Source organism: Neurospora tetrasperma (genome assembly GCF_000213175.1).
Source record: "Neurospora tetrasperma FGSC 2508 unplaced genomic scaffold NEUTE1scaffold_6, whole genome shotgun sequence".
NCBI classification, from domain to species: domain Eukaryota; kingdom Fungi; phylum Ascomycota; class Sordariomycetes; order Sordariales; family Sordariaceae; genus Neurospora; species Neurospora tetrasperma.
Window position 1 is genome coordinate 1,169,699 of NW_009799104.1, and position 13,132 is coordinate 1,182,830.

General features: G+C 53.7%; 5 protein-coding genes across 5 annotated transcripts; 2 read left to right on the forward strand and 3 right to left on the reverse strand.

Moving 5' to 3' along the window:
- Positions 1–1,032: 1,032 nt before the first annotated feature.
- Positions 1,033–2,445, forward strand: NEUTE1DRAFT_124509 (uncharacterized protein; the record flags this gene model as incomplete). Its single annotated transcript, XM_009855880.1, has 1 exon — positions 1,033–2,445. The coding sequence occupies one exon, from the start codon at positions 1,033–1,035 to the stop codon at positions 2,407–2,409; it is 1,377 nt and encodes a 458-aa protein (XP_009854182.1).
- A 955-nt stretch (positions 2,446–3,400) lies between these two features.
- Positions 3,401–4,541, reverse strand: NEUTE1DRAFT_87357 (uncharacterized protein; the record flags this gene model as incomplete). The annotated part of the gene is made up of 2 exons (XM_009855881.1): positions 3,401–4,445; positions 4,514–4,541. 2 exons carry the CDS (start codon positions 4,539–4,541, stop codon positions 3,619–3,621), a joined length of 855 nt encoding a protein of 284 aa, XP_009854183.1.
- Positions 4,542–4,967: 426 nt separating this feature from the next.
- NEUTE1DRAFT_68676 (uncharacterized protein) lies at positions 4,968–7,272 on the forward strand (the record flags this gene model as incomplete). Its single annotated transcript, XM_009855882.1, has 3 exons — positions 4,968–5,580; positions 5,640–6,040; positions 6,101–7,272. The coding sequence occupies 3 exons, from the start codon at positions 5,171–5,173 to the stop codon at positions 7,180–7,182; spliced, it is 1,893 nt and encodes a 630-aa protein (XP_009854184.1).
- A 20-nt stretch (positions 7,273–7,292) lies between these two features.
- On the reverse strand, positions 7,293–9,358 carry NEUTE1DRAFT_49030 (uncharacterized protein; the record flags this gene model as incomplete). Its single annotated transcript, XM_009855539.1, has 8 exons — positions 7,293–7,426; positions 7,513–7,752; positions 7,831–7,940; positions 8,075–8,153; positions 8,238–8,299; positions 8,394–8,695; positions 8,774–8,828; positions 8,946–9,358. The coding sequence occupies 8 exons, from the start codon at positions 9,356–9,358 to the stop codon at positions 7,293–7,295; spliced, it is 1,395 nt and encodes a 464-aa protein (XP_009853841.1).
- An 817-nt stretch (positions 9,359–10,175) lies between these two features.
- Positions 10,176–13,020, reverse strand: NEUTE1DRAFT_87363 (uncharacterized protein; the record flags this gene model as incomplete). The annotated part of the gene is made up of 5 exons (XM_009855883.1): positions 10,176–10,520; positions 10,598–11,606; positions 11,668–12,615; positions 12,766–12,864; positions 12,916–13,020. 5 exons carry the CDS (start codon positions 13,018–13,020, stop codon positions 10,288–10,290), a joined length of 2,394 nt encoding a protein of 797 aa, XP_009854185.1.
- Between the last annotated feature and the right edge of the window lie 112 nt (positions 13,021–13,132).

Sequence of the window (13,132 nt, forward strand, 5' to 3'; positions counted from 1 at the left end):
TATTGTTATTGACCACGATAAGTCCGAGAATGATCGATTGCGTGGTGTTGCGGAGCGAGGAGGATGGAGGTTTGTGATATATGTGCCGCAATCACTCAGTCCATGGCTTTGGGCACGACAAAGTGACGAGTGTGGCTGCACTGCACATGGTCCTGTTAGACCATCTTATGTGAGAAAACACCGAAAAAAGATGTCTTGCCCGGCGAGACTTTGCCTAAAGCGTATGCGAATCTCGTCAATAAGTGCGGTATAGGTATGTGTCCAATGAGTCAACAAATGGGTGGTCGGATCTCGAGTGAGGCGACTCTCGGATCCTGGAAAGCGTAAAGAATACATAAAGGTATTCTGGTTTTTACCTTCCAATCCGAACACGAGGGTTGGAAAAGCAGACTGCATCAAGTTGCAGGTGCGAGAAGTTGAAATGGAAGGAAACAAGCAAAGCCAAGACGTTGAACGGGCATCGGGGCGTCCCGTCGTGGTCGTCCCTGTTCGACTTGTCGGTTTATGTACACAGCGGGTACGTACCTCTCTCTACCTACCATTAACAGCCCCTTGGCGCTGTCCCGCTGCCTGCCAGGTGCCTGCTGCCTGCCCCCGCCTTTTCCCCTCGACTCCGGACCTCTACCACTGCCTGCCCCGCCTGCCCAACCTTCTGCTCGCCCCACCTGTGACCTCCCGTCGTTATGTCCCAGCAACAGTCAACCATCCATTCGTCTTTCCCCTTCGATTGTAACGCCCGAACTTCAAGGCAATCTCTTACCAGATCGATCACCTCGAATTGTTGGATCTTGTACATACCCCGGCCAGACCTTCCACTTCTCGGTTTGCCTCAATATTTACCAGATTCCAACGTATATTTAAGCTAGCTGCCCCCCTCCGTTGTCTGTTTCAAACACAGCAATACACGCGACTAGACTCGACTACAACCCCTCCCACCCTACTATCACCACCAGGCTTTGTGGAAATCCAAGGTCGCCTCACCCAAATCCTTTATATTGCACTCTTACGCGCTATATATATTCTTTCGGCACTATGGACTCCGAACATTTTGGAGGTCGTACTGACGACGACCTCTTCGCCGACGACTTCGAGCCCGTAGCGCCCGAGGAGCAGGTCGCGACCATGTCTACGGAAACAGGAACGCCCGTACAAGACACGGACATCACGAGTCATGCTTCCCCTGCCGTGGAGTCCCCTCAACCGTTGGAGTCAGCGCCTGTCCAGAAGTCTACCCCCGCGCCTCAAGCACCCAAAGGACTTGCCAACTCGCGTCACGCTCCCAAAGGTCTTGAGAAGCAACCACGCAACAACAATCGTCACCCCAAAGCCAACAACAACGTCAACAACAACGTCAACAACAACGTCAACAACAACGTCAACAACAACGTCAACAGCAACACCGGCAACAACAGCGCGACACAGTCTCAACAACAGCAGTCCACCTCCAGCACACCTCCCTCCGCCCCTAAAGAATTTCGCGAGAAAGAAGCCAGGGATAAGGAAGCTGGCCGTAACACTGCGAGTGTCTCATCGGCCGCTAGAATTGGTTCCGGCGCGAACCCACGCACCAAACTTACTGAAGACGAACTGGCAGCCAAGATGGAGAAGATGCGTATAATGGCCGCTGAGAAAACTAAGCGTTTCGAACAAGCCCAACGTGACGAAAATGAGCATGCTGCCGCCTACGCTAAGGGCATGGAAGAGGATAGGAAACGTCGTGCCGAGCAAGCGGCCAAGAGGAAGGCCGCCGAGGAAGACCGCAAGAAGATGGAGGAGGAGCGGGAAAAGAACCGTGAGCGCAAGATGCGCGCCATGGGCGCTAAGGAGGGCGGCTCTTGGGACGAGGGCAAGGAGGAGCGCATGAGAGAGGAGGACCGAAGAGGCTACAGGGGTGTTAGGGGGGTTGCAAACACACAATCGTGGGCGCAAGATCCGGCTGACGGCAATGAGCAGGGAAACGGTTACCGTGGCGGACGTCGTGGGGGAAGAGGAGGATTCGGTGGCGGAAGAGGTCGTGGGGGAGGTGATGGGTATGGAGGTCGTACCCTTTTCGAGCCGGACCCGGAGAACGAGACTGGTCAGCGTTTCTATCAGCGTGACAATAACCGAAACCGCGGCAGGGACTGGAAGGCGGATGGCCCAGCGGCCCCTCGTGCTGAACGCTCCGGGCCTGGGTCTGGTGCACCAAAAGCCGACAAACCGAAGTTGACCCCTGACGAGTTTCCTGCACTCCCCGGCAGCAAAGCCACTGCACCGCAAGTCAGCACAAGCGCCCCCCTATCCTTTGCTTCCTTGCCCCTCTCGCCTGCTGTGGGCAGATGGGATGATGAGGTGGAAGAAAGTATCTCGAAAAAAGCAGCACAGGCAAAGGAGGCGGCGAACGCGCAGGCGAAGTCAAAGGAAAACTAGAAACCTTCTTATGCGCGGCCTACCTTCGCTTCAACCCTTCGGTCCAATTCTCAGGACCCTCCTCGTATCAAGCCACCGTTAATGTCAACGACACGCCCAAAAGGTCACCATAAATCTGATTCGCGAGACACAGTCAATAAAGAGCCGACAGCGGAGCGTGAGTCGACAAAACTGGCGAAGGTGAAGGGTTTCCTCTCAGTTCCAGCCCAAGTAGTGGCTGCCCACCTAGGTCTTGAACCACCAAAGGTTGATGCCACTCTAACTTCAGATCAGATAGCCACTGCCCGTCAAACCCTTAAAACGCCGGTGGCCACTCCAGCGTTAGACAAGCTACCAGCCGGCCTCCAACATCTCGAACGGTCCAAGGCGGGCAGGGTACAAAGAAGCCTCGAGCAATATCAGAGGGACCTCGGGGAAATGCAACAGAAACTCGCAGAAAGGGCAATAGAAAAACCCGTGAGCCACAAAGTATCCAAAGTTTTGCCACTTACAGCACGCAACAGAGCATTGCTGGACGTTCAACATTTGATAAGCGAGCACGTTGAAGATGAACGATCCTATCGCCATTATAAAAACCCGGAAAACATTATGAAATGGGTGACAGAATCCGATATTACCCAAATGCGTCGGTGGAAGGGTCCCAACATGCATTCCGATGAGGATAATGCGACACCAGAGGAGTAACTTGCCGTTGGTGACGACTCGGTGTATTTTCCTCGGGAGGGCGACCTGTAGAGGGGTCCTGGAAACCACAGGCTTTTCTTTGGCCGTAGAGGATGGAAGCGAGGTGTTTCTTTCATGTGATACGAAAAATGTCTAGACAACAGCGATTTTGTAAAAGCGAACAGACGAATTGATACCACAAGAATCTGAATTGAGATTGCGAGCCGGAACGGCAATTGATTATGCACAATGTAAAGGATAACCCGAGTTATACCGCATCGATTAAAGTGTAATTGCTGGTAACGTCGATTTTATACCTATCTGTGTGTTGCGCTCTCATAAATTACCTAACTGATAGCTTCTTTTCTCTACGCGGGCTGCAAAAATAAAGACCATAACGGGACAAGCTCCGACTTCTTCAAATCCCAAGCTCGAATAGTGTAAAACGCCTCCAACGCCCTTTCAATGCACATGATTCCGCCAGATCTTGCATCGTATCCATCTCCTTTTCCGGTTTCTTCCCTAATCACCGACGCCTCAAGCACCCTACCATCCACCACGTCTAGGACCACGTCCACGATAACCGCCACCGCCACTCCTAGGTCCACGGCCTCTACCCCAGTCATCGTGTCGTCCACCAGGACCCGTCGGCACACCACCCATATCATCATCACCACCACCGCCCATTCCCATCGGCCTCTGCCGTCCACGCATCTCCTTCGGGAACGCATCATACGTCTTCCGCATCTGCGCATATCCCAAATGCATCTTGCCAAAGAAGTGATCCGCCAGTCTGCGATCATTATCCAACCGGGACAGGTACGCCCCGCACACGTCGCACACCTGCAGCTTCTGATGGCCTGACGGGCCACTCGTATCCGACAGCGCCTTCAGCTCTCTCTCCTTCTCCTGCTTCGCCGCTTGCGCCTGGCGCACCCTGAACAGCTCGTCATACGCCCTCCCCACTTCGCCCAGCTCTCCCAAGATCTCCACCTCCAGCAGACCCGTCGCAATGGTCGTGCCCAAGTCCGAGATGGCCTTGAGCAACACATTTGTCTGCCGGATCTCGTCGGGCGTCTTTTCGAGGCGTCGCTGTGCCGCGTCGATCCGTCGGTTGCACTCGTCAATGTACTTTTGCAGGTCGCGCATGTAGTCGTAGTCGAAACCGTACTTCTTCTTTTCTTGTTCGGGCAGGGCTTCGTACTCGGCCTTGAGGGCTTCCGAGTGCACGCGCGAGCACGGGCCGAGGTCTTGCTTGGTGTTGGTGAAGAGGTCGTGCGGGCAGGTGCCGACGAGGTAGGAGCGGCAGACTTTGGGGTCGGTGAGGGAGAGTTGGGCGGAGCGGGAGGAGATGCCGCCGCCCATTAGCTGCTCTGCATGGTTGGGGTGAAGAAGTTAGTGGGAGTTTGTTGGGGGTGGGGGAGTATGGGATGAGACTTACCGAGCAGCTTTCTTTGTTCGGCCGCCATGATTGGTTTTGTTGTTTATAATTATTACTATGAAGATGTTTTGGTTTCGATAGGCGTCGCTAGGTTTTGATTTGACGGAAAATGCGAGGGCTGGTGATGGTAAAGCGCTTTCGACGGTTGCTGACGTTTTGTTTTGTTTGGGAGAAATTCCCAAGATTTTGGAGGTCGAATGCAGTCGCAAAAGTCAGCCGCGCATGCAAGGCTGCTTGCTGGATGGAACCTGATCGCTGAAACCGGGGAAGTGGACCCACTTTACCACTCCCCTGTTGCCGCTATAATCCCGGTTCATCCACTGGAAATGTGCTGTCATCAACAATCCATTCCATCCCTTCTGGGTCTTGTCCCGCTGTGCCAGGGCGCGGCAGGCACTCTTCCAGCACCTCCCGTCAGCAATGGGGGGTGCCTGCTCGGGCAAGTTGCGATCTGACGGCAGCCAGGGCACCCAACACCAACAAAAGTTAAAAGTTACCAGTAAGGTGTGAACTGTCACCATCTTTCCCGTCGTGTCTTCCACTTCTGTCTTCCTTGCCATTGTCTCCGGAAATTGCTTTTGGTACTTTGTGGTGGACGTACAGATCAAGCAAATGGATAGACGACGGCAATAGACAGCGTTCACTCCAGTTAATACAATGTGTCCATCCTTGCCTTCTTCCTTCTTACTCTCCTTACTTTCTCTTCTTTGCTTCTCGCCCTACACTGCGCTCGCCATTGCCTCCTCCCCTGCCGATTCCATTTCCAACTCCCGATCCGACTATCACGAACAACTAATATTGCGCCCGCTACCATTGTCGACTCTGCTCGCCAGCTTCAACTTCCGCTCCAACACATCGCTCTCTGCCTTCGAGGCGCACAATTTCCGATTCTTTCCCAGGTCGCTGGGCCAGATCCTCGAGCATGCCGGCACGCGCGAGTTACACTTGAGGTTTAGTCTGGGAAGATGGGATGCCGAGAGCTGGGGCGCAAGGCCGTGGAATGGTGCGCGCGAGGGTGGAACAGGTGTTGAGATGTGGGCGTGGCTGGAGGCAGATACAGACGAGGAGTATGTTTCACCACCACGGATCATGACTTGGGCAGAGACTAACTACAGACACCATGTAGGGCCGACCGTAAATGGCTGACGCTCACCAACGCTCTATCTGGTCTCTTCTGTGCTTCTCTCAACTTCATCGACAGCACCAGAACCACCCGTCCCGTCATGTCCTTCCAGCCCGAGGGCAACCACATCGACGCGAACGCGACGAACATGCACCTACTTTACGGCGTGCTACCCCACGAAGTTGTCTGTACCGAGAACTTGACACCCTTCCTTAAGCTTCTTCCATGCAAGGGCAAGGCTGGTATTGCGTCATTGCTTGACGGACATAAGCTCTTCGACTCCTCATGGCAGACAATGGCGATCGATATTCGGCCCGTGTGTCCGGAGGACGGCGAGTGTGTGTTGCAGATCGAGCAAAGCATCGATATGGTTCTGGACATTGACCGATCCAAGAGACCCAGAGGTATGTGTTCTAGTGTTTGAGCGACATGGTTAGAGACTGTAACTGACGAAACCGGCCTAGATAACCCGATTCCCAGGCCCCCTCCGGCCCACGAGATGAAGTGCAACACCTCGAAGCCGTACCACGCCCACGATACTTGCTTCCCCACCGATTCGGCCGCCAACCAGGATTGGTCTTTATCCCAAATCTTCGGCAAGCCTATCAAGGGAACCTGCCCTCTAACCGACCCTACCGTGTCTCCTGTCTGCATCCAAGTTCCCGATTCGCGTATCGTCTTCGCCTCCGAGGGCGCTGTTGAGAAGAAGAACCCCGATCAGACCTCACGCTGCTTCGACTTCCCCGCCGAGAACGACTTCGAGATCTTCCTCCCTGCCCCTGAGGCCCAGGATGGATCAGTAGTAATCGAACACGTCGCCAAGCCCGAAACGCCCCTCCTCTACGCCGAACGCAGTTTCACCGGCCACGGCCAAGAGCGCGGCGGCGTCCAGACCATTCTGCGCAACCCCAGCCCCGACCAGGAAGTCGAGTTCATCTACATGGAATCCCTTCCCTGGTTCATGCGCATCTACCTGCACACCATCTCGGCCCGCGTCGACGGACAGCCCGGCAAGGCCGACTCCCTAATCCAGGAAGTCTACTACCGCCCCGCCGTCGACCGCGCACGCGGAACCCAACTCGAAGTCCGCATGACCGTCCCGCCCGCTTCTACCGTTTTTCTCACCTACGACTTTGAGAAGTCCATCCTGCGGTATACCGAGTACCCTCCGGACGCGAATCGCGGGTTCGATGTGGCCGCCGCTGTCATTACTATTTTGAACAAGGACAAGAGCGGTGGGAATGGAAGAAATTCGCGGTTTGCGGCATACAGTTTGAGAACGACGACATTGCTTTGCAACCTCCCGACGCCCGATTTCAGCATGCCGTACAATGTCATCATCTTCACGTCAACGGCTATTGCCTTGGCGTTTGGCGGCATGTTTAACATACTGGTGAGGAGGTTCGTGGCGGCGAATGAGGGCCCGGAGAGCGGGTTGAAGAAGGGGGTGAATAAGTTGAAGGCGAAACTGGCAGGGATTTTGAAGAAAGGAAGGAAGGAGAGTGCTCCTGCTGTCGCTGCGGAGGAGGAGAAGAAGGCGTGGTGAAAATATAACTGAACGGTCTGTCGTTGTGTATAAACACTCGGTGCCAGGTCATATAGTACAAATAAACTTGTAAGAACCACTTTTCCTTCCAGTTCGTCCTACTAGTACCTCTACTGCCTTTTGAACCCCGGGAAAAACCCCCTCGGCACCTCCCACCCAGCATCAACCTCGTCTTTCATCGTCTTCACAGTCCTCTCCACCACATCCGGTCCATACTCAAGTTCAACCACTTCCTTCATATTTTCTGGATTTTCGCGTCAGCAGTCGTCCGTCCCCCTTTACTTCCTTAACCCCTATCCCCTCAGATTAAGAAGCGAAAAAATGACTTACTAGGCACTCTCCCGTCCCATCCTTCCTCCGTCAGATACCCCTCCAACTCCCGCGGTGCCTCCTCGTCAAAACCAACGTTACTCATCACCTGGATAGCTGAAGCCCGGTTGAGCCGGATCTTTTCGTAGACTTGAAGTCGCCGCTCGAGTTCCTCGGGGGAAGAAGTGCTGGATAAGTCCCCTAGACAGAGGCCGAGGACAAGGCCGTCTTCGATTGCTTGGGCGCCTCCTTGGCCATGATCTTTTTTGTTTTTTTTTCTCGTGATTAGTGTAGTAGGAGGGAAAGAGGTGTGGCATGATGGAAGGGTAGGTAACTTACGAGGTAACATAGGATGAGCAGCGTCACCCACAAGAACCAACCGGTCTTTGTGCCAGGTTGGGATGGGAGGGCGGTAGAGGAGGGGCCAGCGTTTGAGGTCTGTTGCTTTGCTTTTTGGTTTTTCTCGTTAGCACACCGATGGTGGGTTAACATCAAGTCCTTTCATGAGGTGTTATTCATTGTGGAAGACGAGCGGATGGAGGGGGAACCACATAGTACGGATAGGGAGATAATGAAGACGTACTTGATCACGGCTAGGATGCCGGGGTGGAAATCGGACAGCTTGGAGAGGACTTCGGACTTGGAAACGGGGGCGTGCCAGTCTTGGTAGAAAGTTCTAAGTGTTAGTGAATCAGCGAGGACGACGTTTGGGAATGGGGTGGGTGAGTGTCTCTCTAGGTACTGACCCTCCCGCTTCGCAGTACTTGTCTCATCCCGGAGCATGACCACGAAGTTGAACACTTCACCACTGCTTAATCGTCAGCCTTTTTTCTCCCCCTTTTCTCCCATGAATCTTTCCGACCAATCTCTCCATCTTATCACCTCGAAGTCATCGCACTCACCCTCGACACCGATAAGCAATTACCCTCTTCCTCCCTTTCACATCCGGCCACAGCCTGCAAACCTTGGCCTCTTTCCGATCCTCATCCAAGAAGAACTCTGTGTCTGGATCATCAGCAATTTCCGCCGTCGGAATCAGAAACCGGTAGCAGGTATTTAGCTTCGGATCAGGAAGCATCTGAGGCTGGTTCGGGTGTCCGAGGACGTATTCAGGTGCGCGAGAGTGCACCCCGTCGGCGGCGATGATGAGGTCTGCTGTTAGAACGGTGTTGTCGGAGAGGGTCACTGAGGGTTTTGAGGGGTCCTGAATTTTAATTCAGCAATTCTCTTCTCTCTCGAGGACATAAACGGTCATCTGCTTGGTGGTGGAGGAAGTACTCACATACGCAACAACCTCTTTCCCACCTTCAATTCTCACCCACCCCTTTCTCCCCTTTCTCCCCTTTCCATCCATCCCATCCACCCCATTGACTTCCTCCTTTTCATTCCCATCATCATTCCCATCATCACCAACCTCATCAATCTCGTCGTCATCATCATCATTCGTATCCAACACCAACCCCAACAACCCCCCATGCAAATCAACCCGATGCGCATACCACAGTGCTCCCCCTCCCCAAACCTCTTCATTCCTACTATGATCCAACCCTTGTCCCAGGATCTGCTCCATCGTCGGTGGGTTCATGACCAACATCCCCTCGCTCTTTACAAACTTTTGTTTCAGTGGGTCTAGGCCCCATCCGCGCCCGGGCTGGGGGTGGCAGAGGAAGCGAGAGACGTTGGGGGGAACGTTGACTGCTGCGCCTACTTCGTGGGATGTGTATGACTTGCTGCTGATGGTGGAGGAGGAAGCAGAGTAGTGGGAGGATCGCTCGAGGATAGTTATCCGGTGAAAAGGGTTCGCGCGCCGGAGGGACAGAGCGGTGGAGAAGCCGGAGAGGCCGGCGCCTGTTATTATTATGTCCATCTTTTCTGTGTTTTCCCCGATGAAGTGAGTTGGATCACCTCGTTGGGGTGGTGGGATATGTTGATAGGAATGGACAGGATGGGTAGAGTTGAAGGTGCTTTTTGGTTGTAGGAAGTCTGCTGTAGTCGAGATATGTTTTGTGGGACAAACACGGTAGAGGAAGAATGGAAAGTAAGGACGAATGCTAGATACTATGACGAGAGTACGAGGGCATGTATGACATAACAACCTAAGACCCTGACATATGGTAGCCGAGCTGAAAGGAAGGTGCGGTTCATTGTTGTAGCTCGGGACGAAAGACATGATATACTACGTGCAGATACCGAGCTGCAGTGGCACCTCAGGCTCACTGAGTGACAGAGGAAGGGTTCTGGATCAAGCCGAAGGAGGGTTGGGCGCTACAATTGTTGGATGTACCGACCATCAAACGACTGTACTTGTGTCTCCAAACTGGTTTGCTGGATGAGTTGTTCTGTTCCCTTGGTAGTACTTAATAATAGTGTCTGTAGTTGTACCTGCCGTGTATTTCCTTGATGCCTTACCACCCATTTTTCGACCAGTGGTACTGGGTGATAAATCTATTGGGGGAAAACCTAGAGTAGAGAGCATTGCAGTCCATTATTGCATCCGTAACACAGGTGTTGCGAAGGGTAGCACCACACGTATAGCAACCACCTACCAAAGAATCATGAACTCTTGCCGAAGCCAACCACTATCAACATAGCACGGTCTATCACATCATGTTCACTCCCGAAGAAAGGAACGATAATAACACACGGTGTCTAGAACCCTGCACCACCCCCAGAAAAAAAGACACGGAGACACACAACGGGATATCAATTCAGAGAGTTCTATATAAACACCTCGTAAACCCTTCTCTTAGACAGCCAACTCTCCTCTTTCATGGTATCAAAGCCCCGGCCGGCCCTCTAAGCAGAGCCAAATTTAGCGAGATACTCCTCATGAAGCTTCTTCTGCTTCTCCCACTCCTTCTTGAGCTTCTTGACCTGGCTCTTGGGCACTTCGTTGCCATCCGCCAGCTTGGTGGGCAAGCCATCGGCGTCGAACTCGGTGTACTTGGCGTCACTCTTGAACATGTCCTGGGGAGAAAGCTTGGCCTTTTCCCACTTTTCTTGCTCGGCCTTTTCCTTTGCTTTGCGGGCTGTTTTGGAAAGTGTCAGTTAGTGGTCTTGATTCTAACGTGGTGAAAATAGGTTAAAGGAAATCGAAATAACTTACCCTCCTCCTTCTGTCTGGCCTTTTCAGCCAGCAATGCAGCCTTCTCCTCACGCGCCTGGATCAACTTGGAAGCCGGCACGAACTTGACCAGACTAGGTCCATCAACGCGATCATCGAGCTGCACACCAAGATCGGTAAGGTCGTAGTCACGAATACGGTCGCTGAGCGCAAGGATTGCCTGCTTGACCTTGGGATCGAGAGCAACTCCAGAAGAAATGGTAGCGCGCAACTCATCGCGCAGCTTGGAGGTAGCGCGGATGAAAGGCAGCGCCAGCTTTTCGGCGTCCTTCTCGCCGCTCTTCTCGAGCTCCGCGAACTCGCTGTCGGGGTTCTGCTGCTCGAGGAGGGACTTGATGGACTCGTTACCAGCAAGGTCGAGCGCGGCAACCTCCTGCTTGACCTGGTTAAAGGCGGCGGCGTAGGGCTTGACGGCGGTCTGGGGGTCAACGTTGGCCTTGTTGGAGGCGGTGGCGGAGGACCAGCCCAGACCATCGTATGGGGGCTGGGCGCTGGCGTCGAGACCAAAGACGCCGACGATCTTGGTCACCCAGCGGGCAACAGACTCGAGGGCTTGGACGTTGGGGTTGCTGGAGTTCATGTAGATGTTGGCGTTGCGGACCAGCTTGAGGAGGACCTGCATGGCGGTAGGGGTGTCGAAGGAGTTCCTGAGGGCGGCGTCGAGATCCTTCTTGGCTTGCTCGAAATCCTCGAGCAGACCCCTGGCACCGGCGTCTTCCGAGAGGGAGAGATCCTTGATGCCGGACGAAGCGTCGACCTCGGACAAGCGAGCCTTGACGTTGGTGAAGAAGTTGTCGAGCGTGGTCTCCCAGTTGTCGGCCTGTTTCCTCATGTCGGGGGAGATCTCGACACCGTCGTTCCAGCGGCTGAGCAGGAAGACGATACGCATGTTGCGGGCAGTGTAGGTGGAGGCGAGGGCGTCTTGTATCGTCTGGAAGTTCTTCAAGCTCTTGGACATTTTGCTTCCGGCAATGGAAAGATGGCCCATGTGCTGTGCGGAACGTCAGTGCATGATCAGAACACCAAGGAGAAAAAAAAAACAGAAAGCCTACCAGGAAATACTTGACCCAAGTGTGCTCACCCTTGCAGCAGTCATGGAAGTAAGCCTCACTCTGGGCCAGCTCGTTGTCGTGATGAGGAAAAGCAAGATCGATACCACCAGAGTGGATATCCATCTGCTCGCCAAGCTTGTCGGAAGCCATAACGGAGCACTCAATGTGCCAACCTGGGCGACCAGCACCCCAAGGGCTGGGCCAATAGGGCTCACCGGGCTTCGACTTTTTCCAAAGGGCAAAGTCACCAGAACGCTTCTTGCCTCCCAGAGCAGTCGAAAGGGAACCCTCTCCCTCCTCTTGCAGGGCAGTGTCGTTCTTGCTCTCGGGGCGAAGGCGAGCATAGGTGTTACCGGCCTTCTCGAACGCGCCAATGTCAAAGTAGACAGAACCGTCGGCCTCGTAGGCGAATCCCTTTTGGATGATCTGCTCAACGAAGGCGACGATCTGAGGAACATATTCGGTAACGCGAGTGATGACATCGGGAGGAAGGACGTTCAAAGCCTCCATATCGTCAGCGAATGCCTTCTCCATCGTCTTTGTGAGGTCGGTAAAGATGGTCTGATCGCTAGTGTCGATGGTCTCCTTGTAGAGCGAATCGAGGTAGGGTAGGAGGACGTCCTCGGCGGCGTCGAGACCGGAACCGTTCTTAAGAGCTTCGGCCGCAGCATCCATGTTGTTTAGGTGCATCTTGACCTTGGCCTCGGCGTCGCCAGGTTTTGTCTCGGGGACAAGGGGACCACCGGCCAAAACAACACCGTAAGCGGCCTGTTTCCGCTCCTCGTAGTTTTTCTCGTCTAGCGGGGCAGCATCTTCGGGTGCCAGGAGGGGAAGACTTTTGGTGTATGCCTGGAAGGCCTTGAAAATGAGATCGTGGATCTGCTCGGGGGTATATGGCTTCTCCTTTTCCAACTCTAGGAGCCTCTTTCTCCTCGCTTTGATGATGATCTGGGAAAAGTCAGACTGATATTGATGATTACGGATGAGCAGAATTGAAGCCCACCTTGTCATCGACATCTGTGTAATTCATCTATAGTGAAGTGTTAGCTTAAGGGACATGGCAAGTTCGATGGTAGAAGCATGTATTCGTTTACTTACCACAAAGTTGACCTTGTAGTCAAAATAATGCATAAGGATCCGGCGGATGATGTCTGTGGAGACATAGTTACGGGCATGGCCCAAGTGGCTGAGATCGTACTACGAAATGTCAATGGAAGTAAAGTAGAAGTCGTAGTTCTCAGTACATACAACAGTCGGCCCGCAGGCGTACCAGCTAATGGCACCCTCCTCCTTTGGTACAAACGGCACGGGGGGACCCGGCTTCAGGGTGCTGTGAACGGTAATGGCGGCCATGATTAACGGCGACGGTGTGAATGGGCGGCGGGGGTATGATGAAGGGAGGGGACGAGGGAAAAGACGAATTGGTCTTGTACTAAGAGCCGAGATAGTCCTGGTCGAAGGAATG